This window comes from Eurytemora carolleeae, unplaced genomic scaffold (assembly GCF_000591075.1).
Source record: "Eurytemora carolleeae unplaced genomic scaffold, Eaff_2.0 scaffold76, whole genome shotgun sequence".
NCBI classification, from domain to species: domain Eukaryota; kingdom Metazoa; phylum Arthropoda; class Copepoda; order Calanoida; family Temoridae; genus Eurytemora; species Eurytemora carolleeae.
Genome location: NW_019396128.1, coordinates 142483 through 170466, shown reverse-complemented (window position 1 = coordinate 170466; position 27984 = coordinate 142483). Strand labels below are relative to the sequence as shown.

At 34.7% G+C, this 27984-nt stretch overlaps 3 protein-coding genes across 3 annotated transcripts; all 3 read left to right on the top strand.

Annotated features, from left to right (window-relative positions):
* Positions 1–224: 224 nt before the first annotated feature.
* On the top strand, positions 225–14618 carry LOC111695777 (probable ATP-dependent RNA helicase kurz). The gene is made up of 16 exons (XM_023465215.1): positions 225–425; positions 1354–1443; positions 1917–2070; positions 2381–2688; positions 2874–2953; positions 3188–3248; positions 3562–3631; positions 4449–4538; positions 4632–5554; positions 6644–6744; positions 10179–10566; positions 11300–11370; positions 11891–12084; positions 12600–12680; positions 13434–13745; positions 14238–14618. Exons 1-16 carry the CDS (start codon positions 249–251, stop codon positions 14594–14596), a joined length of 3459 nt encoding a protein of 1152 aa, XP_023320983.1. The 5' UTR covers positions 225–248; the 3' UTR covers positions 14597–14618.
* Positions 14610–16520, top strand: LOC111695778 (transcription initiation factor TFIID subunit 13-like). Its single transcript, XM_023465216.1, has 3 exons — positions 14610–14744; positions 15346–15489; positions 15936–16520. Exons 1-3 carry the CDS (start codon positions 14625–14627, stop codon positions 16071–16073), a joined length of 402 nt encoding a protein of 133 aa, XP_023320984.1. The 5' UTR covers positions 14610–14624; the 3' UTR covers positions 16074–16520.
* On the top strand, positions 16517–27942 carry LOC111695790 (pre-rRNA-processing protein TSR1 homolog). The gene is made up of 16 exons (XM_023465231.1): positions 16517–16667; positions 17364–17588; positions 17736–17849; positions 18353–18401; positions 19165–19362; positions 19855–19962; positions 20265–20418; positions 21670–21785; positions 22391–22664; positions 23257–23570; positions 24080–24084; positions 24760–24930; positions 25460–25567; positions 25776–25886; positions 27020–27121; positions 27846–27942. Exons 1-16 carry the CDS (start codon positions 16542–16544, stop codon positions 27909–27911), a joined length of 2241 nt encoding a protein of 746 aa, XP_023320999.1. The 5' UTR covers positions 16517–16541; the 3' UTR covers positions 27912–27942.
* The last annotated feature ends 42 nt before the right edge of the window (positions 27943–27984 follow it).

Below are 27984 nucleotides of genomic sequence, written 5' to 3'. Positions count from 1 at the left end.
ACACCATCCTAGTTTACGACATGTCCATGCCGAACATCAAAAGTCCAAAATTATTGGGTCCGTCCTAGTATATGATTTTTGGACCCCTTCCTATCAACTTTGTACATGACCACTTATTCTTCAGCAAAATTATTTACTTTTTATTAATTTAGGGTTAGGTTAGATTAAGACAATTTCTAACCCGAGCGCTGCGGCTAGGACATATTAGTAGAATTGTAAATAAATAACCCCATTTTTCAGAATTCAGAATGGGTAAGAGTAAGAAGCGGTATAATTGGAAAGCCCGGGAGCAGCCTGGGGGATCGCTGGAGACCGGGGAGATCTCTGCTTTGCAGAAAAAGATTGATATTTCTGGAATCAAGGATAAAGATCAGTTTCAAGGATCTAACGTTCTCGCGCTCCCAGCTCAGAAACCGCAGTATAAGGGAAGATAAAGATTTTAAGAACTCTGGAGATGGTATAGGTAAAGGCTGTCAGTCTGAAGTTGTGATTTTAAATTGTGCAATAGACATGAAACACAGCAATTGTCCAATGAACATGAAACACAGCAATTTTCTAATGAACTTGAAACTCAGCAATTGTCTAATGAACATGAAACACAGCAATTGTGCAATGAACATGAAACACAGCAATTGTGCAATGAACTTGAAACACAGCATTTGTCCAATGAACTTGAAACACAGCAATTGCCCAATGAACATGAAACAAAGCAATTGTCCAATGAACATGGTACACAACAATTGTGCAATGAACTTAAAACTCAGCAATTGTCCAATGAGCATGAAACACAGCAATTGTGCAATGAACATGAAACACAGCAATTGTGCAATGAACATGAAACACAGCAATTGTCCAATGGTCCAATGAACATGAAACACAGCAATGTATCTATATGAAATGTCTTGAATGTCGTCTTCCTAGTCTTCATTTTTATTAGTCCAGTATTAAATGCAGATATTAAACATCTCACTCCAAGATGAAACATCAGATAAAAGCCTGTTCTGTATATTTTTTTATAGAAAGTTTATCACGCTGTTCATTAAATCTTTTTAAAAAAATTGCCCTTTACTGAAAGTTATCATCCTGTTTATGCTATATATATTACTATATAGAAAGTTATCACCCAGTTAATGCTATATATATTAATATATAGAAAGTTATCACCCTGTTTATGCTATATATATTAATATATAGAAAGTTATCACCCTGTTTATGCTATATATATTAATATATAGAAAGTTATCACCCTGTTTATGCTATATATATTACTATATAGAAAGTTATCACCCTGGTTATGCTATATATATTACTATATAGAAAGTTTATCATCCTGTCTATATATCTTATCTGTAGAAAGAGAAAGAAATTCAACCTGTTGGAAGAATATTGTCCAAGAAACAACGAACGCGTTTAGAGAAGATTGTCGATATTAAACAGAAAAAGGTAATAAACTCTCGTATATCTCCCATTTTAACACTTCTGTTTTTGTTATCTCTTCTTTTTCTTACTAAATTATTGCCGAATAGAGAACTTAAGATAAAATCTGAATTGTGGAGAAAAATAAATTTTGTTTTGGTTCGGAGTACGGATTATAAAAACGGGAAGAACTACATTCATATTCATATATTTATTCAACTACAAAGCATGAGATATCACAAATAAGTAATCACAATTTACTATGCAGTTTGGACCCGCCTAACCAGGGTTGGTTGGCGAAAGTTCTACGAAAATCACATCACTTCAAAATATTATTAATAATACATTTATATTTGAGAATAAATATACTGAATAAATTTCCATTTTCCTGATTTTAAAGATTTTCTTTGTTTCTTGAAAGTTTTGTTTCATCACATAAATAGAAAGAAAAGTCAATTAAAATTAGAATTAAGTAAAATCTGACGATGTCATGTTTGTAGGCTGGGCGTGGCGAACTACTGGAGGCCCTGGCCAAGGTACAGGTTGACTCCGCCCTCCTCTCCAGCCTAGAGTCCTTGAGCTCCGCCCAGACGAAGGGCGTGAAGCGACAGCTAGTTGAAGAAGAACAAACCATTAAGATTATGCAAACACAAGGTTAAAAAATTTAAAATTATATTGAGATTTTGCAAAAAATGAGATTTCGATAATTTCCTCTCAAAACTCCAGGTTTGATATGAAGTTGTTGAACCAACCACATTTTCACATAAAAGGATAAACATTAATAAGTTGATTATTCTTTTTATTGTAAAGGACTGAAAATTCACTAATTTTCGAATCCCCATATCTTTGCAACCTGATATTTCAAACCTTTTACTAGTGAGTTGTTGGAAGCATCAAAGGTCTACAACATTAGAGAAACATTAGAAAAATTTAGTTTAAGGATTTAATCCGTTCCTTTATCTAGACAAACCCTTGCACGAGATACAGGATGAAATGAAGAAGAAGAGAAAAAGGAGAAAAATGGACCCGGAGATGAAACCTGCCCCAACCGGAGACAACGTTCTTGGGTTCGATACTCCCAGTGAGTCGGAGAGTGAGTCCTCTGACGACGGTATGGATGATACAGAAAAAAGTCCAGAAATATCTTCTCCGGTAGAATCAAAGTCAGCAAATATAGAAGAAAATGATGTTAAAGAAACGTCGAAAATAAAAGAAAGTGTTGAAAAAAAAATTATAGAAAAATCGCCAGATTCAGATTCAGAAAGTAATAAGGTATAATTTTTAGAACAGTTCTCAATATAGATGGAAAGTACTAATTTTTAGGTTATAAAATAAAAAATATGGTAAAAAATTGACAGTTTACGTCCAATTTTTCATTATTTCTTCCCGAAATCTTTTTTCCTTGGGGGGGGGGGGGGTTCTTAAAAATATCCTAAATTATCATTAGTTTATTTAAGGTTGTTCCTAGTAGTTATAAACCAGTTAGCTCCGTTGTTTTTGTTCCTGTGAACCGTACTCAAGCTATTATTGATTCAAGGTAAGAGAATATTGTTGTGAAATTTAGAGTTTTTATGTTAAAAATGATCTTTAACCTTTCATATTTGAAATGCACCTGTTTTTGTTTTCAAACCAACTCAAGTTTTGAGTAATGTCCACATTATATTTTATTCCAAATTGCTTTTTCATTGAAATTAGAAAACTGCAAGAGTAAAATTAAGAAATTTTTTTTTTTTTCAATTTACGATATGGTATTAGAAATCTTGAATTTAAGGAATAAACTTCCCATAATTGGAGAGGAACAGCAGATTATGGAATGCATTAATAATAACCAGGTAAAAATTCATTTATTTTAATTCTGTAAAGAGAGTGTATCCAAAGTGAAATCCATTATAGAGGCCACAGCGAGGCTTAACCCTTTCAAGACATGAAGTTTGAGTTCAGACATGAAATTAATTCTATGCTAAAGAGGGGGTCAACCTGAGTTCTAAATGTAAAAAATCAAAAATTTTTAATGGAGAGTCACTTATAAACACAACAACAATTCCTTTTTTCTAACTAATTAGAATTTTAATATTCGAGTTGTAAAAATGTTTTTAAAAAATATTGCGGATTTTTTTATTAATTTTGGTGGATTTTATGTTTTAGGTGGTTGTGTTATCTGGAGAGACGGGATCCGGTAAAACAACTCAGGTCCCACAGTTTCTTTACGAAGCAGGTTGATTAACATTAAATTTACAATCAATCAATCATATAACCTAAAAATTAAATATAATTTGCATTACGTGATTCGTCTGAAGTTTTATGATAAATGTCTCAAAGATATTTTCTGAACTAAGAATTGCACCCCCCTCTTAATATGTTGTGAGGGTTTAAAGGGAGTGACCGGCTATGTAAAGTAGTTGAACTGAGTATGCAGTGTTGTGGAAAACTTCTTTATGATTCATTTGAGACATATTACACTTTTATCTGTAAATCCTGAGTTTAACCGCAAATTGGACGTTCAAAACTCCTACTTGAAGGTAGACACCCCCTCCCCCCCCCCCTACATCAAACATAACATCTCCATCATCCCCTTTTTATTAAAGAAAATATATGTTATTGCGGGGGATATTAAGTAAAGCTTGGGATTAAGAATAAAAAGAGGGGGTGAGGGAAGGTTGAAAATGAAGACTTAATTTTCCATGTTTTCTCTCTTAGATCTTCAAAAATATTATTAATATTATTATTCTTGAAACCTCTAAAACCCGTAAAACTATTATTATAAATGGTTTTATACACACTAAGACATTTTCTTTAGTGTCAAATAACGCCTGGATGTTAATTATAATGTAAAGTAGTAATCTCTGTTTGTTTGTTTGGGTGTTCGATCATAACTCATGAACGACTGGACCGATTTGCTTCAGATTTTGATCGAGGAACGGAGTATTTAGCCTCGTTTGAAAATTCTAAGTTGATTTTGTTGACTTCCATTGGGAAACTCCAGGTAAAGCTGGGCACCCATGCTAGTTTTGACCGGAAGCTGATATTTGCAGGCTATGCTGCTGACGGTAAACTGATTGGTATAACAGAACCTAGAAGAGTTGCAGCAACAGCTATGTCTACCAGGGTTGCTTTAGAATTAGGTATAATAATTCTCTAGATATAATATAAAATTAATTATCAAACCCAATTATTCGAACCATTTCCTTTGAAATCTGAAGTTATGTTTTCTTTAGGATTAACTGGTTCCGAGGTATCGTATCAGATCAGGTTCCAGGGGAACGTGTCCCCCCAGACTAAGATCAAGTTTATGACGGACGGAGTCCTCCTCCGGGAGATTGAGAAGGACTTTCTTCTCTCGAAATATTCTGTAATTATCCTTGACGAAGCTCATGAACGCTCCGTGTTCACTGATATTCTCATTGGTCTTCTTTCCAGAATTGTGCCGCTTCGACACAAGAAAAATAGTCCACTTAAACTTATAATTATGTCTGCCACACTGAGAGTCGAGGATTTTACCAAAAACTCACGCCTTTTCAGGAGCATCCCGCCTGTAATTAGCGTGGAGTCCCGTCAGTTTCCGGTAACTGTACACTTTAACAAGAAAACGCCGGAGGATTATCTAGCGGAGGCTTATCGAAAGGTTTGTAAAATACATCGAGAGCTTCCGGAGGGTGGTATTCTCGTCTTTCTCACCGGACAATCGGAGGTTAACGTTCTGGTTCGGAAACTTAGACAAACCTTCCCGGGAACTTACTCCGACGAAGAGGTGAAGAATGCGCCAATTCATGAGAAAAAATCTAAAAAGAAGAAGAAGAAGGTGGAGGAGAAGAAAATGGAGGATTTGCCCGAACTTGATCTAGATAATTATCAGATTCAACCTCCTGAGGACCTGGAGTGTGAGGGAGATCTGAGCGAGGACGAAGACCTGGATGAAGAGGACGTAGAACTTCTCTCCGGGGAAGATTCTCAGCCTCTCCACGTCCTACCCCTGTACTCCCTACTATCCCAGGAGAACCAGAATCGTATATTTGCTCCGCCACCGGCAGGAAGTCGGCTATGTGTAGTTTCTACAAATATTGCTGAAACGTCTTTAACTATCCCTGGAGTTAAATATGTCGTGGATACAGGGAAAGTAAAAACTAAGTTCTACGACAAGGTAATTGTTATCTTGTCACTTGTCTGTAGGATAGATAGATAGAAAGATAGGTAGCTAGAGGATTACACAAAATTCGTTAAAGTTGCTTTTGAAGATATATTTCTATAATAAAGAATTGGTAATTGTCTCTTGACCTTTTCTAATGTTTGTTTCCGATACAATTTGCCACATTTTATATAGGTTAGATGGAAAAATAGGATAGCTGGATAGAAAGATATGTAGATCTAGGGTAGATCTAGGGTAGATCTAGGGTAGATCTTGGGTAGATCTTGGGGTAGATCTAGGGTAGATATGGGGTAGATCTAGGGTAGATCTAGGGTAGATCTAGGGTAGATCTGGGGTAGATAAAGGGTAGATCTATGGTAGATCTAGGGTAGATAAAGGGTAGATGATAAAAATTGGTGACTTTTAAGATACATTCATATAATAAAGAATAGGTAATTGTCTCTTCACCTTTACTAAATCTAGTTTCCGATACAATTTGCACATTTTATATAGGTTAGATGGATAAATAGGATAGCTGGATAGAAAGATATGTAGATCTAGGGTAGATCTAGGGTAGATCTTGGGGTAGATCTAGGGTAGATCTAGGGTAGATCTTGGGTAGATCTTGGGTAGATCTTGGGGTAGATCTAGGGTAGATCTAGGGTAGATCTAGGATAGATCTAGGGTAGATCTAGGGTAGATCTAGGATAATCTAGGGTAGATCTAGGATAGATCTGGGGTAGATCTGGGGTAGATGATAACAATTGGTGACTTTTAAGATATACATTCATATAATAAAGAATATGTAATTGACCGTTGACCTTAACTAAATCTAGTTTCCGATACAATTTGTACATAATAGTAAGGTTGGATAGAAAAAATTTCAAAAAGATGTCTAGACAGACAGAAGGATAAAATCAAGGATGTCATTTTAATAAATATTTAGCTTTTCTTTTTAATTTTGCAGCTTTCTTTAAGAAAAACAAGAGCTGTGAATTTTTATTGTTTTTTTTTACGAAGTAGAATAAGAAAAAACAAAATAGCGACAATGAAGAGATATGTTAAAAAAAGTTTAGTTTGAAATTAATTCTTTATTATACTTAGGTTACCGGAGTTACGACCTTTGTTGTTACCTGGACAAGTCAGGCCGCGGCAAACCAGCGCGCTGGTCGAGCAGGAAGACAAGGGGCCGGTCATGCATACAGGTAGAGATGAAATTCATATGATTATGCGTTACATTATCTTAAAGTATGGACCTTAAATTTCTTATATTGCATCCCGTATATGTTAAAGTTCAGAAATCTTATTATATCATATCTGTTCGGTTCCATAGTAGTAAAGCTATCATGTAAGAATTCCCATTATTACACGGTTCAGGAGGAACAATTTTAATATTGTTCGCTTCCTTGCGTTTAAGAATGCTTATTCTTACACTGAAGGTGTAGAATTTTCATTCTTTAACGCTCAGACCGTGTAAGAATGGAAATTCACGGTCTGAGCGTGAAAGAATATTCATTCTTACACGATCCTTATATTGATCTTTTAAGTATAGATATTAACTTAATTATTTTGTACTGACAACATGCACAGGGCAAACTCACCTTTTTCTTTTACATTAATACATACAAACTTACCTTTTTTAACTTAAAAACAACATGCTCACTTCATATTTCATATTTATATTACTTACCTTTTTCTTTTATATCGAAACATGCAAACTTACCTTTTTTACTTTTTTAAAACATGCTCACTTACCTTTTTCTTTTTTTGAAGTATTGATATACCTTAATTCAGAAATATCAATTTGAATCTCAACCCTAGTCCTGACAGAAGAGTGGAAATTAACATTTTCTGACCATTCCCAAAAATATGGACGATGCTTTTAGCCTTCCATTAGACACTTCCATCAAACTGCCGAGTCTTAAAGCATACTGCCCGACTGCCTACTTTATTAATTTTTTTTCAGTTCATTTTCATTCAAACCAAGTTCGGTGAGATTTTGCAAATCTCTGCATACTTGTATAGTAGTCTGAGTCACCATATCTCACATAGTTCGAGATGAGGAAGTGAAACCACAATCAAAACCAAAAAAAAGTATAAAAAACTTATCATTGAAATATTAGTGTCACATTTTTAATGGAGTCTTAGCACTCCATAGCAATGAAAACAAACCAGTAAATCTTGCTTCATGAATAAAAGACAAAGATTTTCATCAGTTCATGTCGAACTGATTCTTACTAGATAACCTGATTTTATCTCCTCTTTTTGGAAGATTTAGGATCTAATAATCAGAAAATGATTTCTTCTATAAATGAAGACACGATATTGTTCAGTAGATTAAGACAACACAATACAATACCTTCTCTCCATCTAAAAAAAACTCCGGGCACATTTAACATGCTGTATCTCAATAACTTGAAAAACGAGCAAAATCATTAGAAATTGGTAAACAAACAAACTAAACTAAATTAAGGAAACAATCACACCACATGCATTACTTTCAAATTAAGAACCAATTTTTACTTTTAAAATGTTTTTTTTTTAACATTAGAAAAATAAAACAGTGTTAGTCAGAACAAGAGCATAAAACTTATTTGCAACCTTTCATAATGTTAACTGTTCCAACTTAAAATAGTCTGATTTAACCAGAATTATTTTTTAATATAATTTCTTGAGTATGTGCCCATGGAACCTCACAAATATGATATAATAATAATCTTATGAGGATAAAAATGTAATAATGGAATTCTTTTACATTTCCATTATTACATTTTTTTCCTCATAAGATTATCATATTCCAATATGATGTGGCTCATTTCAGGATATAATAGAAAACCAGTTTTAAAGATTCATTCTCACGCGAATCATGGATCTTAGATTCCGGATCATGGATCCTAGAAACCTGATTCTGGATTCTAGGTTCTGGATCCTGGCTTATAGATTACGGATCCTGTATTCTAGATCCTGAATTATAGCTCCCAGATTCCGGATACAAGATTACGGACCCTAGATTCTGGATCCTAGAGACAGGATCTTAGATTCAGGATCCTAGATTCAGGATCCTAGATTCAGGATCCTAGATTCGGGATACTAGATTCAGGATACTAGATTCAGGATACTAGATTCATCAGGATCCTAGATTCAGATCCCAGATTTAGAATCCTAGATTCAGGATCCAAGATTTAGGATCCTAGATTCAGAATCCTAGATTCAAGATCCTAGATTCCGGATTTCCGGATCCTAGATTCAGGATCCTAGATTCAGAATCCTAGATTCAGGATCCTAGATTCAGGATCCTAGATTCAAGATCCTTGAGTCAGGATTTCAGGATCCTAGACTCCGTATCCTAGATTCTGGATCCTAGATTCCGAATCCTTGATTCAGGATCCTATATTCAAGATTTTAGATTCAGGATCCTAGATTTAGAATTCTAGATTCCGGATTTCCGGAACCGAGATTTCGGATCCTTTATTCTCGATCCTGGACTAAAATCCTGGGTCTGTCCTGTTAAGTCGAAGCAAGATTAAGACTAAAAACTCGTTTTGATTTTTTGTCTCTCTTAATCTGTTTTAGAAATAGACTTGGCAACTAAATGTATCCTATTATTTAATGAAAATCGACAGAAGAAACGCAAAAAGTCGTTCGTGATAGACATTTTGTATCATGCAGTATGATAAGAATTGATTAAAAGTTTTATGAAGTGATTTTATGATTAAATACTGTTTGATTCTGTTCCGAGTTTTCAAGTTTTAGTTTTAGAAACTCATCTGAATTTCTCTTTCAAGTTTGGCGGGATAAAGTTAAAGTTTGATAAAAATCAAATCCTTTTTTTTTCTTTGTAGATATTTTTAGGTTTAATGTTGAAATAGGTTTTATCTGAATATCTTTTAGTGTAACAGGATTTAGATTTTATTCTTAATCCATAATATGAAATAAAACTCAATGATTGAATGATGAAAAAGATCGTTCCTAAAAGTCTGATTTGATTTGATTTTTTACAGCTTTAATACAAGAATGTCCTATACACTCAAATACTGTTGTTTTAATTCATGATTGTACAGTAGTGCAGTGTAGTACAACAGTTTTTTTTGTAGATTGTACAGGAATGCAGTTCAGTACAATAATTGTTTTATTGTGCAGTAGTGCAGTTCAGTACAATTGTTTTATTTCTAGTTTGTACAGTAGTGCAGTACAGTACAACAATTGTTTTATTGGACAGTAGTGCAGTTCAGAGCAATTGTTTTATTTATAGATTGTACAGAAGTGCAGTGCAGTACAACATTTGTTTTATTTCTAGATTGTAAACAAGTGCAGTACATTACAGTAATTGTTTATTTCTAGATTGTACAGTAGTGCAGTGTAGTACAACAATTGTTTTCATTCATGATTGTACAGTAGTGCAGTACAGTACAACAATTGTGGTTTTTCTCTCTAGATTGTACTATAGTGCAGTGCAGTACAACAATATTTTTATTTCAAGGTTTTACAGTATTGTGGTACAGTACAAAATTTGTTAATTACTAAATTGTATAGTAGTGCATTACAGAAACAACTGGTAGTGCAATACAGTACAACAATTGTTTTATTTCAAGGTTGTATTGTAATTCAGTACAGTACAATAATTGTGTTTTTTATCTAGATTGTACAGTAGTGCAGTGTTCAATAATGATATGAAAGATTTCTCTGAACCAGAAATCCAGCAGAAACCGGCGGACGGACTTCTACTCCAGATGAAAGCGATGAACATCGACAAAGTCGTGAACTTTCCCTTCCCTTCTCCACCCGACAAGGTTCAACTACGCGGAGCAGAAGAACGGTTACAACTGCTCCGACTCCTGAGTTGCCCCGCCCCCGGGCTACCCCTGCGTGAGGTTGAGAAGATTAAGTTTACAAGTACAGTTACTCCGCTGGGTAAAGCAGTTGCTAGTTTTCCTGTATCTCCAAGGTTTGGTAAAATGCTAGCTCTCTCTCATCAACACAACCTTCTCCCCCTCTCCATAGCACTCGTCTCCCTACTTTCAGTTCAGGTCAGCACTCTTCTCTTATCAAACCCATTTTCCAGAGCTAATTAGCAGGGTGGTTTTAGAAATTATAATTTTATGGATGGTTAATTAAAAAGATTGCACCTTAAAACGTTAAGTCATTGGATTTTATTGAAAATTTTATGCTAACAAACTAAATTAATAAGCGAGCTTACTTCGAAGTGACCGTCCATGTAAAAGCTAAATGAATAGGCGAGGAAGTGACCGTCCATGTACAAACTAAATGAATAAATGAGCTCACTTCGAAGTGACCGTCCATGTTAAATCTAAATGAATAAGCGAGCTTACTTCAAAGTGACCGTCCATGTACAAACTAAATGAATTAATGAGCTCACTTCGAAGTGACCGCCCATGTAAAATCTAAATGAATAAGCGAGCTTACTTCGAAGTGACCGTCCATGTAAAATCTAAATGAATAAGCGAGCTTACTTCGAAGTGACCGCCCATGTAAAATCTAAATGAATAAGCGAGCTTACTTCGAAGTGGCCGCCCATGTAAAAATTCAGATGTCCGATTCACAACGGCGCCCTTTAAATATATGTCTGAGGAAAATTATATAACTTTCATTATTAGTTAGGTAAAGCTTTAAAGGGAAGCGTTGTGAATCATGAATGTAATGGGTTACTTGAAATCACGTGATACTTCCCTTTATTAAGTTCTACCATGTCCCTTTAAGTCCCTTTAAGTTCTCCTTTAACTCTTGATTATTTGTGCTCAGGAAGTGTTGGTGGAGAAGGGGGTTGGTTCAGGGGGTCAGGAGAAGGCCCCTAAACAACTCATGGAGATAAGGTAATCCTTATATCTTACATAGCCATCTTCGAATATTTAAAAGTTTAAGCATGTTATTTGTAACATGAAACTACTAATTCATTCTGTTTCCTACTTCATTCGCAATTCATGACAATTAGGATGTAAAGTGTAAAAACCAAATTTCTTACATTTGTTTGGTTTTTAACTTCGTTGCTTAAAGCAAAAAGTATATATATATGGAAAGACATAAACCTTAGTAGGTGTTTTTATTTTTCAGAAAAAGAAAAGTATAAAATGGGGTCTTAACTTGCAGGGTTTTTACAGTTTTGATTTTTAATTTATTCATATCTCACTTACTAAATGAAAAAAATTGATGCTAGAAATTGCAAGATATAGTTTTAGTTTAAATTGCACCCCGGGACCGCCGGGTTTCCCGACGCTCTAGCGCCCACGTATGGTAAACGAACATTTTTTTATGAGATATAAAGTAACGAAAATAAATATTAAAAAACCCCCACTATAATAATTACAGATGAATCTAAAAAATTTTATGATCTAGGAGGGATTGGGTGGGTCAAGGAAACACCCTTAGCCTGGGAGATCCAATGGTTCTTCTCTACGCTCTCTGTATCGCAGAGAGGTCCGGAGATACTGAAGAGTTCTGTAAAAGTGTCGGGTTGAGACCTAAAGCTCTTCACGAGATTAGAAGATTAAGGAAACAGCTCTGTTCAGAGGTAGAGGTTGTACTTCCAGGTATTTTTCATTATATTTAAAGGGAGTGTTCGCGTGAAATGAAGGGGGGGGGGTCAGGCTGAATCCTAAAAATTATTATTACAATTCATAAATTTAGGATCTGTAGAATTTAGTTTTAATTTTTAGTTTTAATTTAAAAGAAAATAGTTTTGTAATCATCCTTTCTTCCCTCCAGCGATATATATTTGTTATATGAGCATCTCCTGACCCCCCCTGAAAGTCTAAGGCTATTTATTAATGACAGTTATCGATTGCTAGATTAAAGTCTTGCTACAATTTATTAGAAATTACGTAGAACTATAAAATTGAAGAAAAAAATTGTAGCAAAAAATAAATCAATATAATAAAGCTCTTTGTCCATATATTTATATGTTAGCTATAGCTGAAATTATTGAGGAAACCCATGGGTATCCCGGGGGTAGCAAAAAAATAGATTTTTTTTCAAAATTCCACGGGCAACACAAGGAACTTCAGCTTGTAACGAATAAAATAATACAAAGAACTGGTTTTTTCAGGGGTTGGACAGATCCTTCAGCCTGGTCTTAAACCTCCATCACAAGACGAGGCCAGACTCCTTCAACAGCTTCTCCTAGCAGGTCAGATCATAAGAAAATACGCAGGGACGTATTCAGGAATTGGTCCAAGGGAAGGGGGGGGGGTTTCTTTACAGGGGGGCTCAGCAGCCGTGGGACCTTAAAACCATAGATTTCAATTGTACAGGGGGGGGGGGGGGGGGCCCCCTAGGTCCCCCCAATGAATACGCCTCTGATGCCACTCGGATCGATCCAAAGCTATCAGTTTTTAGATTTCGCTGAATTCTCACTCATTTTCATTTTTGGGCACAGTCCTTTAACGATCGATGGTGGTCTGGGGATTTTACATTGGGGATCTGCCTCGATCGTTACCAACATTAAAATAGATCCGATCGGTCCCAAACTTTGTCAAAATGAAATAAGATAAAATCGATTAAAATTTACTTTTTACTCAAACAAATGTTAACAGCAAATCTGAGAAATTTTAACGACAAATTTTCAGTGCCATGAATAATTCTGGAGTAAGTCTTAAAATGATGTTTTAAATAGAAAGTTTTTGATTGAATCCCGTCAGGTTTTCAATGGTTTTACAACTCTTCTCTCGATGAATATTATAGTCAGAATTTTATACCTTTCTATAGGCGACCTTATTAAACTTGTCCGTCCTTGCCTTTTTTCTTAAAATCACAATTAATACATTTGTCAGTACATTTGTCTACGTCCTCGGGTTTATCATTGAATCCCGCGGGGGTTTAAATTTCTCTAGGTTCTAATTTTCCTGGAGTAAATGATACAATTAATTAGGTTTATGATTAGGTTGTGGTGACCAGGTAGGGAGAAAGATAAAGGAAGGAGAGGAAGGATTTATCAAGGGAGGATACAAAATAGGAGCCATGGAGCAACCAGCCTTCATCCACTCTTCATCCGTCCTCAAGAAGAAGTCTCCGGATTGGATCGTTTACCAGGAGGTTTTCGAGACGGATAAAGTGTATCTACGGTGTGTGACGGAGATCCAACCTGAGTGGTTAGCTAAATATATTCCAGGTTTATGCAACCTAGGAGCTCCTATAGAGGATCCTGAACCTAGATATTGTTCTAGTTCAGGAACTATCAGAGCTTCATTTAGAGGTTAGTTTTAAAGTTTTCATTGAATTATCGTACTTTTGTTTGGAGTTTTTTATTCTTCTCTTCAATCTCTATTTAGAATTTATCTTCAGATTTAAACAGATAAATGAATATTTTCTTGAAGTTTGGTGCACAGTTTTTATTCTTGTGGATTTTCTAATCCCTTTATCTTTGCAACCAAATGTCATAGACCTTCGATATTTTAAACCTTGAATTCGGTTGGATCAAATACTCTAATTTTGAAATATCAAAGGTTTACACAATCAGGTTGCAAAGATATAGGGATCAGAAAATTGGAGTTTGTAGCAAAGACTCAATTCCTTATACTGCTGGCAACAAAATACTTTTGTTATGGAAAAGAAAAGATGAAATATATTTTTAGAGGAGTGGTATCATAACCAATTATACCGTTTAGGGCAATGCCCCCCACTTAACTAAGGTTCGACATTTTTTGAAAAGATTAACAGGAATTTTGATCTAAAAACTTCTTTTCAGGAACCTTTGGACCCGGTTCCTTCCCCCTACCTAGAGTAGAACTAGAACTCCAGTCTGGGATTCAGAAATACAAATTTTTGGCTAAATTTCTTCTGGAGGGAAAGATTGCTCCGTCCCTGGAGAAGTACGTGTCCAACCTTCTCTCCAACCCTGTGATCATGACAAAGTCCTGGTCCAACCTTCAGCCCAGAACAGAGATCATCCTCAAGGCGCTTAACTCAGCTAAAGTAGAATCGGCCAAAGATCTGAAGAAGGTTTGGGAATCAAATAAATCCTTTCTACTTCCGGCCTATTTATCCTGGCTTCCGGAAGTATTACACGAGGAGATTAAATCAATATGGCCGCCAAGTTTACCATAATTTTTTTTTCTAAATTTTCAGATAAAATATGGCGGAGAATATTGAGGATCCGAACCGGAGTTTCGAGGGGTTTGAGGACGATGAGGAGAGGGATGAGGGGATGGGGGATGTGTCCGGGGATGGTGGAAGAAGAAGGTTCTTCTCTAAGGTTTGATTTTTATTTTCACCAGTGCTTAGGATCCATTTCATATTGATGCGGATCCGAATCCATTATCATTTCTTAAAGCTTTATTAATATCTTAAAGAAAATTAAAAAATATTGGTAAAATGTTGTTTTCGGTTATTTTTATGTTAGAACTTAATGAAAATTTCAGAGATTATGAAGCTTTTAAATTTTAATGATCGTTCATTAGTTTACAGTTGAGATTAGTGTTTTTTTGGAGCAAAAAGTAAAATTTTAGAAGGTTTTGGTTAATATTTTCGGTTTCCCTTCGGATCTTGATCGAGGAAGCCAAAATGTAAATGTAAATGGACTCTAAATCTTGTAAAACCTGTCAATGTAAGATTTTTCAGATTTCTCGTAGTTGATTTGTAACTAGTTATGGAACTGATAAATCGCCTTATATTCTAATTTTCTATCACTTATATCTTTGCAACCTTTGGTCGGATTTAATAACCAGTTATAAGTAGTTCGTCTATCCCTCCTGAGTTCTACTACTTCTTGAAAGTTTTAAATATAAAAAGTTTACACCGTCAGGTTGCAAAGATATGGGGGTTTGCATCTTTTTCAGATATCAATTTTTTTATAGGAAATCCGTTGTATGCTCTACGGATACGGTGATGACAGAAACCCATACACGGAAACCGTAGACTTTCTCGAGGACTTGGTCTTGGAGTTTATAACAGAGATGACCCACAAATCCATGGAGATCGGTAGAATAGGACGGGTTCAGGTATAACGGTTGGTTGGATGGTTGAGTGGTCGGTTTGCTGGTTGGTTGGTTGATAATCTTATGTTGGATTTGAAGATTTGTATGACTAAAATCTTCATGGCTGATTCTAAAATTAATATGATCATTGATAAATGTTATTAGCCAACTTACCGACTGAATTAATAATTGATTTAATCATTGATTCCGATTTTATAATTGATTTGATTGATTGATAGTTGATTTTTAAATAATCTATTTAACAAATAATTTCATTATTGATTTGGGCATTATTTTAACCATATATTTGATCATTGATTTATGTAATCATTTTTTTATAATTAATTTTATAGTTTGTTTTATAAGTGATCTGATAATAGACAAATTTTGTTTTTGATAATTGACTCATCAATTGTAAGAATAATTATTTTAACCAACGAATAATGATAATTGATTGATAATGATTTTAGGTAGAGGATATAATATTCCTGGTCCGTAAGCACCCCCGAATGTATGCGCGTGTGCGTGAACTTCTCACCATGAACGAAGAGCTCAAGAAAGCAAGGAAAGCTTTCGACGAAGTCAAATATGTTCAAGGATCTAAATAGTATTATTCATATATTTATTATAATTTATTATAATTGTTGTTTTTAGTTTTTAAATGGTTCTTTTAAAGGATCTTGTATAATAGAAACAATTGATTGTATTTTAGAGCATAAACTAAATTCTGAACTAATTTAAAGACACTTCCATGTTTTTAAATGGGTCACTTAAAATTGCAACGAAAGCGTACTGCAAAACGTATAACTGCAAAGCGTACTGCAAAGAATGTAAACAATCCAATTGTTTGTCCAAACACATTGGTTGAAATGATTAAATCATATAATTAAGTTTGTGCTAATAAATAATAAATTGTTTAATGTATTTGTGACATAATTTATAAATCATAAGTACCATGTTAACGTTTAGATAATGTAAAATTCGTAAAAACCTTTTATATTTTTATAATATGATCGTTTCTCTGAAAATTGTCATGTTGTACGTTTTTTCCAGAACAATCTTGAACAAGAATCAAGATGGCGTCTGTAGGAGAGGCGCACAGGGCGGGAGCATTCAAACAGTCGAACAAGAGTCATAAGACGGGTCGGCACAAGAGTAAAGGAGCAGTTGAGAAGGAGAATAGAGGTCGGGTATCCGCTAAGGTGAGAAACTAGCTTAGGCGCACACTAGGGGGGGGGGCGAGTTAGTAATATCTTTGGTTTTCCCCCCCCCCCCCCCCCCTTAAAAAAAGTAGACACTCCCCTGTACAAATTCCTGTGTAATGACTAATGGCCTTGGAAACTAGCCATGAGGTCAGAATTTTTTATATAAATTAAGCATCTTGTGCAGACTTAAAGATTAATTTAATTCACCTTGGATATCCTGTGGTGGTCATACACTGCAGGAATAACTAAGATAAAGGTGAAAGCACATACCTCTCCAATATAAAGTTATCACAGTGGATAACGATATCAAGTGGTGTAGATGAACACCATTTTACACAGAAGTTTTGACTCCAGAATTGGTACTTTTTTGGTTTTTTTTTTAAACTGATTTAACATTTCGGCGGCTAGGAGCGCCGACCCCTATTTCATTGAATGCTGGGTTGTCCTTTAAAAATAATAATAATAAGTAAAAACGTCTGACTTACTAAGATATAACAGAAACTTCGTTTTTATAGTTCGTTTGTAACTTGAGATGGGATTAAAATTGAACGATTCAAAAGGGGGTCCCTTATATATATCCTAAATTAAGGCACAGGAACAAGCAAAACAAAATCCTTATGAAAGTGACAGCTTGGATTCGTATACTACTAAAACTCACAAACAACCTTAGTTCTAATCCTCTGAATTCTCCAGGTTGTGTCTAAGAAGGGGATCAAGGTTCAGCGGAAGCAAGATCGGAAAAACCATCTAACCCAGGCCAGGAACCTCGCAAGGCAGGAGGTCACTGCTCGGAAGCGCGGTATCGGAGGACACGGAGCTCCTCCAGTTCTGGTTGCTCTCATCCCTCTCTCCGACAGTCAGGTTCCAAATGTACCAGGACTCCTGGAGAAACTCACATCGTCAATGCAGGACGCAGAGGTGGGTTAGTTACCTAATTTATGATAATAAAATGTTCCCAATTTTTTTTAGTAAAATTGCAACAAAAAAGGTATCCTTAACTTTGAATTTAAAAGCAAGAATATTTTTTTCATAGTTTACAAATATAATTTTTTTACGTTTTTGCAGATGACGAAAACAGAATCTGGAGTAACACATCTCATGGTTCCAAGATTTAAGCAGAGATTTTCATTCATTATTCCTAGCTTCGATTCACTCTACGAGATACTGGACGTTGCTAAGGTTAATTCACATTCATTATTCATAGTTTTAATTCATTTTTCGAGATACTGGACGTTACTTAGGTAGATTCATTTTCATTATTCATAGTGTTAATTCATTTTTCGAGAATACTGGACCTTACTAAGGTAGATTCATATTCATTATTCATTGTTTTAATTCATTCTTCGAGATACTGGACGTTACTAAGGTTAATTCACATTCATTATTCATAGTATTAATTCATTCTTCGAGATACTGGACGTTACTAAGGTATATTCATATTTATTATTCATTGTTTAAATTCACTCTCATGGAACTCTAGCCTAGCTGGGAACCATTGAAGCTAAAAACCTAACATTCTCTTACTAATGTCATGTCATGCTAACTCTGTGACCTACGCACTCCTCAGGGAGGGGTGGTTTCCTGGTAACATTCGTGTTATTGGGATGTCATAATAGATAGATAGATAGAAGGTACTGGATCATATTCATTATTATTCATAATTTAAATTCTGTTTTGTACAGGTTTGTGATACAGTAATGTTTCTTTTGTGCCCTCACACCGGCCTTTCAGGTTAAAATGAAATATTAACTTTTAATCAGTGCGTAGGTTCCAGATCCGTTGGATACGCCGGATCCAAATAAATATGCGGATCCATGAAAATGGATCAAGGTTCAATATCAACCAAAAACTGTTAAAAAAGTTCTCTAAAAATAATCAGTGCTTAGGATCCATTTAAATTTGATGCAGGATCCGGATCCGGATCCTGGATCCGCATTGGAAAAAATGGATCCGGATCCAGGTCAATTCTTTAAGATTTGCTGAATTTTTTTTAATAAAAAATATTTTTCAAATCTTTTGTTTTATTTTTTTTGCTTTTTTATCCTAAAACTTGAACCATTCAGAAATGAGGAAATTTTTATAATATCTCTTTTTTTCAAAAGTTCAGATTTGGGTTTTAGAAATAAAAAAACTTTTTTGTAGTTTTTGGTTGATGTTTTACCCCTTGGATCCGGATCCGTGGATCCACATATTTTTGAGTATCCGGATCCAGGAAGCCAAAATTTTGCGGATCCAACGGATCCGGATCCTAAGCACTGTTAATAATTATATTTATATTTTGGCTAAAATTATTAAATATAAGATAAGTGTCTCTTATTAAACATGATAATTTGTACAGAAAAAGCTAACTGCCATCTTTCATATTTTGATCCCTCGTGTTTTTAATTTGAAAACTTTCCGAATTATGAAATTAGATTATTTAGCATGTTAATTACTTCCTGAGGTGTTAAGCAATTTTTAAATAAAACTAAGAATAATAAAAGATCTGGTTTAGAACGAGGAGAGTTGATCCTGTCTAGTGTCCTAGCTCAGGGTATACCTGCAGATCCTCTGATGGTTCTAGGATCTGCAGATGAAATACCTCCGAGCAAACTAACGGAGGTAAAGAAATTGATGATTAAAGCTCTGGAGAGAAAGTTCCCGGCGGAGAAGATTTATACTTTAGAAACAGATACAGACGCTGTCAATTTAGGAATTTATCAAACATTTAAATCACAGATTTTTATTAATTAAAGGAACTGTATGCGTAATTTTAAGTGACCCTCCATGCAAAGATGACAGTTTACAATACCCGATTTACAACGATACCCTTAAAACCTTTATCTGCTAAAAAATGTGGAAGATAATTTCGTTTTTCTCACTCGGAAAAGTGATTCTGTTATTTTCTTCATTGTTTCTTCAAGCAGGAAATGCGCAAGTAACTTTTGCAGAGAAACCACAAATAAAAATAAACAGTTTAAAAAAACATACATATCTAATTCATACCTGATCAGATAAAGCTTTTAAGAGTACCGTTGTAAATCGGGCATTGTCATCTTTGCGTGGAGGATCCCTTATAATTACGCTTACAGTCCCTACCATCCTGCCCTATGCAAATGGAAATATATGCTCCTAGATCAAATTATAAAATTTTCGGTGTAGTATAAATTATTTTTATAACAAAATATTTAAATGTTTGAAACAGTTAGAACATTCGGCTCCCAGAAACGGCGGAGCAGTACCTTGAGAGAGAGACGCGGCAATATGTTGGCGGAGACTGTTCAATATATACCTGGAGAGGCACCAGGAGAAGGTTTGTATTTTTAAGACTGTACCCGCTCAACCGAGTCAGATGAAACTGACCTAAGGGTTTTTACAAACCGAAAATTGTATAAGATTATAAAATATGTTAGGTTAGGTTAGGCTGGGTAGATGGAGTTGGTTTGAGGTTTAAACGTAGTTACAAGGGGCATTTTAATTCCGTAAACGCACAAGTTGTGAAAACTACTCGATAATTAGGTCGGATACGCTTTCCGTCAGTTTGCATAGCATCAGTTAGGCACAATGTTGAAATGTAAACCAACTCTTTCATATTTTTTAAAATATGGTTTTCAGGTTCGTTGGAGTTGACAGGGTTTGTACGAAGCCAGGATATCTCCGTGAACAGATTAGTTCATATTCCTGGTCTCGGGGATTTCCAGCTCGAGAAGATAGAGAAGCTTCAGGATCCTTGTCCGATATCAAAGAAGAATGAGATGGAAGATTTAAGGTTATAACCTCGCCATTTTTTTTTGTTTCAAGGTATCTATTTTGTTTCAAGGCCACTTTAGTTTCATGTTCTCCAGAAGAAATTCTGTGGCAGTTCTTTGTTCGGATTGTATAGAATAAATAAAATATTTTGTTTCATGGTCAACATTTAGATTCTTATTTTCCTTTTTTAAGTCGCCATTTTGTTTCTTGGACACCTTCCTGTTTCAAGACCACCATTTTGTTTTTTGGACACCTTCCTGTTTCAAGACCATCATTTTGTTTCTTGGACACCTTCCTGTTTCAAGGCCACCATTTTGTTTTATGATCGACGTTTTGTTTTCTAGGTCACTATTTTGATTCAAGGTCACTCTTTTATTTCAAGGGACCATATTTGTTTCAAGGTTACCATCTTGTTTCAAGATCACTTTTGTTTCAAGGTCATCATTTTATTGTTAGGTGACCATTTGGTTTCAAGGTTACCATTTGGTTTCAAAGTTAACATTTGGTTTCAGGGTTACCATTTGGTTCCAAGGATACCATTTGGTTTCAAGGTTACCCTTTGGTTTCAAGGTTACCATTTGGTTTCAAGGATACCATCATTTGGTTTCAAGGTCACTATTTTGTTGTTAGATCACCATTTGGTTCCAAGGTTACCATTTTGTTCCAAGGTTACCATTTGGTTCCAAGGTTAGCATTTTGTTCCAAGGTTACCATTTGGTTTCAAGGTTACAATTTGGTTTCAAGGTTACCATTTGGTTTCAAGGTTACCATTTGGTTTCAAGGTTACCACTTGGTTTCAAGGTTACCATTTAGTTTCAAGGTTACCATTTGGTTTCAAGGTTTCCATTTGGTTTCAAGGTTACCATTTGGTTTCAAGGTTACCATTTGGTTTCAAGGATACCATTTGGTTTCAAGGATACCATTTGGTTTCAAGGTCACTATTTTGTTGTTAGGTCACCATTTGGTTTCAAGGCTACCACTTGGTTTCAAGGTTACCATTTGGTTACAAGGTTACCATTTGATTACAATGTTACCATTTGGTTTCACGGTTACCGTTTGGTTTCGCGGTTACCATTTCATTTCAAGGTCATCTTTTTGGTTTTGCGGTTTCGTTTTTGTTTCAAGGTCACCATTTTTGTATCATTTGACACTTTGTTCATGACCACCCAGTCCTCTTTGTTGCTAAAGTGCAATTTTGTTTTAAAGTCACTATTTCTTCATGGCCATTTGTTTATTTAATTTTTAAAGCTTTATATAATGAAATTTTCAGTGTTCTTCTTCCAAATGACGACATTGTTGATCTTGAGACTGAAATAGCCCCGGACGGTATGGACGGAGAGCAAACCTGGCCGACGGACGAGGAGCTGGCACAGGCAGAGCATAAAGGTGAAGGAATAGAAAGTAATAATGGTTTTCAAACCTTCATCTGTTTATCTTTATTCATCCTTTATCTTTATTCATCCTTCATATTCTTTATCTTCATTTATCCTTCACTTCATTCATCCTTCTCCAAAGCAAAGAAGTGAATGAGAAAAACGCTTTCCCATCTTTATCTGATCTGTTTATTTTAGTTTATTTATTTTTCAAACCTATTTGCAATTGTAAAACTTCATTAATTTACAGCAAAGATTCCTAAATATAGGCTTTATATAAAACGAAGAAAATTTCATTTTTACAAAATATTATTTTAGANAAAGATATTCCTATTATATAGATTAACTAGGTCTGTTGTGAACATTGGCTGTTCTTATGTCATTGAGTACTTTTGGTGTACGGATTTTTTCGAAAATTGTACGGATTTTTTAAAAAATGTACGGCTTTTTTAAAAAAAATGTAGGGATTGTACGGATTTTTTTTTCGAAAATTGTACGGATTGTACGGTTTTCTTCTGAAAATGTACGGATTTTTGTACGGATTTTTTCAAAAAAGTTTTGGCCACCCTGTAATGATAATAAATAATAATAAATGATAATAATTTCGGCTAACCCTAGGGGACAAGAAGAGAACTAAAAGAGTACCGAAGGGAACAAGTGAATACCAAGCTGCCTGGATTGAAGAGAACGAGGAGGACAAGGATGATGCAGAGGATGATGAGAATGAAGATGACGATGAGGAGATGAACGAGGTTGAAGATATCCCAGCTGCTGAAGAATCAGATTCGGAGGACGAATCGGAGGATGAGAAGGAGGATATGGCGGAGGATACTGTAACAGAATCGGAGGCTGGGAATACAGAGGATTATGATATGAAACACGTTAATTTCAGGTTGGAATTAATTTTTAAACAATTTGTTCCTATTTGGTTAGATTTAACTTCTTATAAATAAAAAATCCTGACTTTTGAACTTTTGAATTTTTGAAAACATAGCCCTTTTATTACCTTGTTAGAGAGTGTACAGTGTACACTGTACATTGTACATTGTACATTTACCATTCGTGTTCATGGATAAATGTTTAGTTTATTCTTTTTCATAAAATTTTAGTTTTTATTGTATTTAAATTATTCTTTGTATTTAGGTGTTGAGACATTATGGTAATATATGAAATTTCAAGTCTTATAAATTACCGCATAAAATGGTTTAATGATCATTTTACTCTAGTCAGACAAGCTCCTGTCGTGTTGTTGGCAACAATGAAGCTTTACTATTTATGGTTTTTAGTTGGTTTCCATTTTCATTCGAAAAGGGACTGTTCAGATGAATTTTAAGTGGCACTGTTTGATTCACAACGGTTCCCTTTAACCCTATGTCTGATTAAGGGAGCTAGAGGTTACTGTTGTGGATAGGACATACTACTCTATAAATGAAGAGTTTATTGAAATAAACGATAAATATTTTAATGAATTTTTTATATTTTAGCGAGGAGGTGAATGAACTGGAGAGGTTGAGAGAGGCGAGGCTGGAGGCCATGTTCCCCGATGAGGTGGACACCCCCAGGGACACCCAAGCCAGGGTCAGGTTCCAGAAATATCGCGGTCTCAAGAGCTTCAGGACAACAGTCTGGGATCCTAAGGAGAACCTCCCCTACGACTACGGAAGAATATTTCAGTTTGAGAACTTCTTGAGGACAAAGAAGAGGATTTTGTCCGAGGCTGTTACTGGTGCCGAGGTGGGATGGTATGTCAAGATCTACGTCAAAGGAGTTGGAGCTCATCTTAAACCTCAAATAGAAGGTTAGGGATAAAATAATGCTCCAATGCTGCAAACTACCGTATGAGCAAAAACATAAGCTGAGATAAATTGATATTTAGGACGGGATTCATGTTTTTACTCCATACTCGACAGTAACTAGAGATAAACTCTTTACTCTCCGTACTCAACAATTAGTAGAGATAAGCTCGATATTAATATTTAGAACGGGTTTCATCTCTATAGTCCGTACTTAACAATTAGTAGAGATAAACTCAATATTGATATTTAGAACGGGTTTTATCTCTATACTCCGTACTTAACAATTAGTAGAGATAAACTCAATATTGATATTTAGAACGGGTTTTATCTCTATACTCCGTTCTTAACAATAAGTAGAGATAAACTCAATATTGATATTTAGAACTGGTTTTATCTACTCCGTACTTAACAATAAGTAGAGATAAACTAAATATTGATATTTAGAACGGTTTTTATCTCTATACTCCGTACATAACAATTAGAAAGAGATTAACTCAATATTGATATTTAGAACGGGTTTTATCTCTATACTCCGTACTTAACAATTAGTTGAGATAAGCTCAATATTGATATTTAAAACGTGTTTCATCTCTTTACTCCGTACTTAAGAATTAGTAGAGATTAACTCAATATTGATATTTAGAACGAGTTCCATCTCTATACTCCGCACTTAACAATTAGTTGAGATAAGCTCAATATTGATATTTAGAACGGGTTTCATCTCTTTACTCCGTACTTAAAAATTAGTAAAGATAAACTCAATATTGATATTTAGAAAGGATTTTATCTCTTTACTCTGTACTAAACAATTAGTAGGGATATTTAGAACGGGGTTTATCTCTTTACTCCGTACTTCACATTTAGTAGAGATAAACTCAATATTGATATTTAGAACGGGGTTTATCTCTTTACTCCGTACTTCACATTTAGTAGAGATAAACTCAATATTGATATTTAGAACGGGTTCCATCTCTTTACTCCGTACTTGACATTTATTAGAGATATACTCAATATTGATATTTAGAACAGGTTTCATCTCTATACTCCGTACTTAACAATTAGTAGAGATATACTCAATATTGATATTTAGAACGGGTTTTTTTTGATTTGATTTGATTTGATTTGATTTGATTTGATTTGATTTGATTTGATTTGATTTGATTTGATTTGATTTGATTTGATTTGATTTAGGATAGATTAATATTCCACTGTGGTTGGCGAAGGTTTGCCTCGTGTCCTATCTTCAGCCAGCATAGTACCGGAAACAAGCATAAATACGAGAGATACTTCCGGGATGATGTAGTGGTGATGACGACCTTTGCTCCCATCACATTCCCTCCAGCACCTGTTCTCGTTTTCCAGGTTTAATTTTTTTATCAGATACTAGCCTCGACACCCAGCTTTGCCCGAAAACTAAACTTTCGTTTCAAATGTCAACCCACTCAACTTGAAATTTCAAACCAAGGTAAGAGCACTCCCGTGGTTCTTCACTACAGTTTCTTAATCAAGATTTGAGGCAAATTGGTCAAGAGGTTCATGAGTTATGATCGGACATACAAAAAATCTAAAATACTAACAAAACTTTAACAAATTTGTAATAAGATCGTTGTTGACCATGTTCAATTCACAACGGCACTTTTAAACCTCGAACTGGGCAACGATGAGGAAGATATCGTCTTTTGATATCACAATTTCCATCATTTTCTCTGTTGCAAATATTTGCAAGTCACCTTTACAGAGAAAACACAATTGAAAATAATCAGCGTGAAAATAAAGATATCTCATTCATCAGGCAAAGGTTAAAAGAGTTCCTTTAAGGCAGAAAAGAAAGCTCATAAAACCAACTATTTTAAACGCCGAAAACGCGTTCATATACATTTTAACTGTTCAGGAGTTAACTGACGGAACCCATTCTCTGCTTGGATCTGGAACCCTGCTAAGCGCTGACCCAGACCGGGTTATTGTTAAGCGAACCCTGCTTTCCGGTCATCCCTTCAAGGAATACAAACTTTTCATTTTCAATTTTTTCTTGTAAAAAAATTCTAGAATTTGTTTTTTAATGGGATGGGATGGGATGGGATGGGATGGGACGGGATGGGATGGGATGGGATGGGATGGGATTAGGATGGAATATGATAAAAATTGGTTTGGTTTTAACAATAAAATTATCTTTACATGAGAAGAAATATGAAAGTTTGTTTCTGCAGGTTCTGAAAAGGCACGCTACTGTTAGATTTATGTTCTTTAACAGAGAAGATATTGAATGGTTTAAACCTATAGAACTCAGAACTAAAATGGGAAGAAGAGGACATATTAAGGTATTTAAAGAAAAAATTAAGAAAATATCAATAAATATTGAATCCCGAAGGACGCCTAAACATATTTAAAGTATATTTTAGTAGAAGCATAAACTCTTAGAAACTCTCTAACATATATTATGTAAATTTAGGAATCCTTAGAAGGGCATGAACTAATGAAACGTATATTTAAAGGACACCCACAATTAAAGATATAAAATTTTCAGAAAGAAAAACAAACTTAACTTCATTGTTCTTGCAAAGACGATGAAATGTATATTTAGGAACCTCTGGGAACGCATGGACATAATGAAATGTATATTTAGGAACCTCTGGGAACACATGGACATAATGAAATTTATATTTAGGAACCCCTGGGAACGCATGGACATATGAAATGTATACTTAGGAACCCCTGGGAACGCATGGACAAATGAAATATAAATTTAGGAACCTCTGGGAACACATGGACATAATGAAATGTATATTTAGGAACCCTGGGAACACATGGACATAATGAAATGTATATTTAGTAACCCCTGGGAACGCATGGACATATGAAATATATATTTAGGAACCTCTGGGAACACATGGACATAATGAAATGTATATTTAGGAACCCTGGGAACACATGGACATAATGAAATGTATATTTAGTAACCTCTGGGAACACATTGACATATGAAATGTATATTTAGTAACCTCTGGTAACACATTGACATATGAAATGTATATTTAGTAACCTCTGGGAACACATTGACATATGAAATGTATATTTAGGAACCTATGGGAAAACATATTTAGGAACCCCTAGGAACACTGACATATGAAATGTATATTTAGTAACCTCTGGTAACACATTGACATATGAAATGTATATTTAGTAACCTCTGGGAACACATTGACATATGAAATATATATTTAGTAACCTCTGAGAACACATTGACATATGAAATGTATATTAAGTAACCTCTGGGAACACATTGACATATGAAATGTATATTTAGGAACCTATGGGAAAACATATTTAGGAACCCCTAGGAACACATGGTCATATGAAATGTATATTTAGAAACTTCTGGGAACACATCGACATATGAAATGTATATTTAGGAACCTCTGGGAATGCATGGACATATGAAATGTATATTTAGGAACCTTTGGGAACGCATGGACATATGAAATGTATATTTGATGGTCAGTTAAACCAACAAGATACAGTTCTATTGCACTTGTTTAAGAGAGTCTTTCCTAAGGTAAATAATATTTTTAAATAATCAATTAATGTAATTACGAAAAATACATAAAAATGTTTTTTTTTAAAACCAAAAAAAAAGAAAATTACAAATTAGCCACTAATTTTAAACGATTTTGATTGAGTGGAGCAATTGAAGTTCAAATTTTAATTTCAGAATTTGAAAATTAATACCACCAAAATCATGATATTTTATGGTTAAATCAACCTGACCAGAGCTGGAAACTTTAATCCCGATCACTTGATTTTGATTTCCACAGTGGGCACTTTATATTTTAGGATAAATACTTTATCTCTTCAGGGTACAATTACACCGCGGAATATCGAATAAAGATTGAATTATCTGCAGATTAACAAAAGTTGGAGATCAAGAATTGATCTAGATATCCACAATACAAGAGTTATCTTTTATCTTTGTTCAAATATGATTTTGTTTCAGTGGGCCTATGATCTCTTTGTTTAAATTTGATTTTGTTTCACTGGACCTATGATCTCTTTGTTCAAATTTGATTTTGTTTCATTGGACCTATGATCCCTTTGTTCAAATTTGATTTGTTTCAGTGTACCTATGATCCCTTTGTTCAAATTTGATTTTGTTTCATTGGACCTATGATCCCTTTGTTCACATTTGATTTTGTTTCAGTGGACCTATGATCCCTTTGTTTAAATTTGATTTTGTTTCAGTGGACCTATGATCTCTTTGGTTAAATATGATTTTGTTTCAGTGGACCTATGATCCCTTTGTCTCTGATCCGGATCAACCAAGAGAGCTGAATACAATGGAGTCTTAAACTTTCAGAAAATAAATTTTTTTTATCGTTTTTTGAAAATTGAGAATTAGAGTGAATTTGTTACATGTTAATA

Coding starts and splice junctions, on each gene's coding strand:
- LOC111695790 (XM_023465231.1), top strand. CDS start 16,542: ATGGCGTCTGTAGGAGAGGCGCACAGGGCGGGAGCATTCAAACAGTCG. Junction 19,363..19,854: donor TACAGACGCTGTCAATTTAG/GAATTTATCAAA, acceptor TGTTTGAAACAG/TTAGAACATTCGGCTCCCAG. Junction 20,419..21,669: donor AATGAGATGGAAGATTTAAG/GTTATAACCTCG, acceptor TGAAATTTTCAG/TGTTCTTCTTCCAAATGACG.
- LOC111695778 (XM_023465216.1), top strand. CDS start 14,625: ATGGCGGAGAATATTGAGGATCCGAACCGGAGTTTCGAGGGGTTTGAG. Junction 14,745..15,345: donor GAAGAAGGTTCTTCTCTAAG/GTTTGATTTTTA, acceptor ATTTTTTTATAG/GAAATCCGTTGTATGCTCTA. Junction 15,490..15,935: donor GTAGAATAGGACGGGTTCAG/GTATAACGGTTG, acceptor TAATGATTTTAG/GTAGAGGATATAATATTCCT.
- LOC111695777 (XM_023465215.1), top strand. CDS start 249: ATGGGTAAGAGTAAGAAGCGGTATAATTGGAAAGCCCGGGAGCAGCCT. Junction 426..1,353: donor CTCAGAAACCGCAGTATAAG/GGAAGATAAAGA, acceptor TCTTATCTGTAG/AAAGAGAAAGAAATTCAACC. Junction 3,632..4,448: donor ACAGTTTCTTTACGAAGCAG/GTTGATTAACAT, acceptor TGATATTTGCAG/GCTATGCTGCTGACGGTAAA.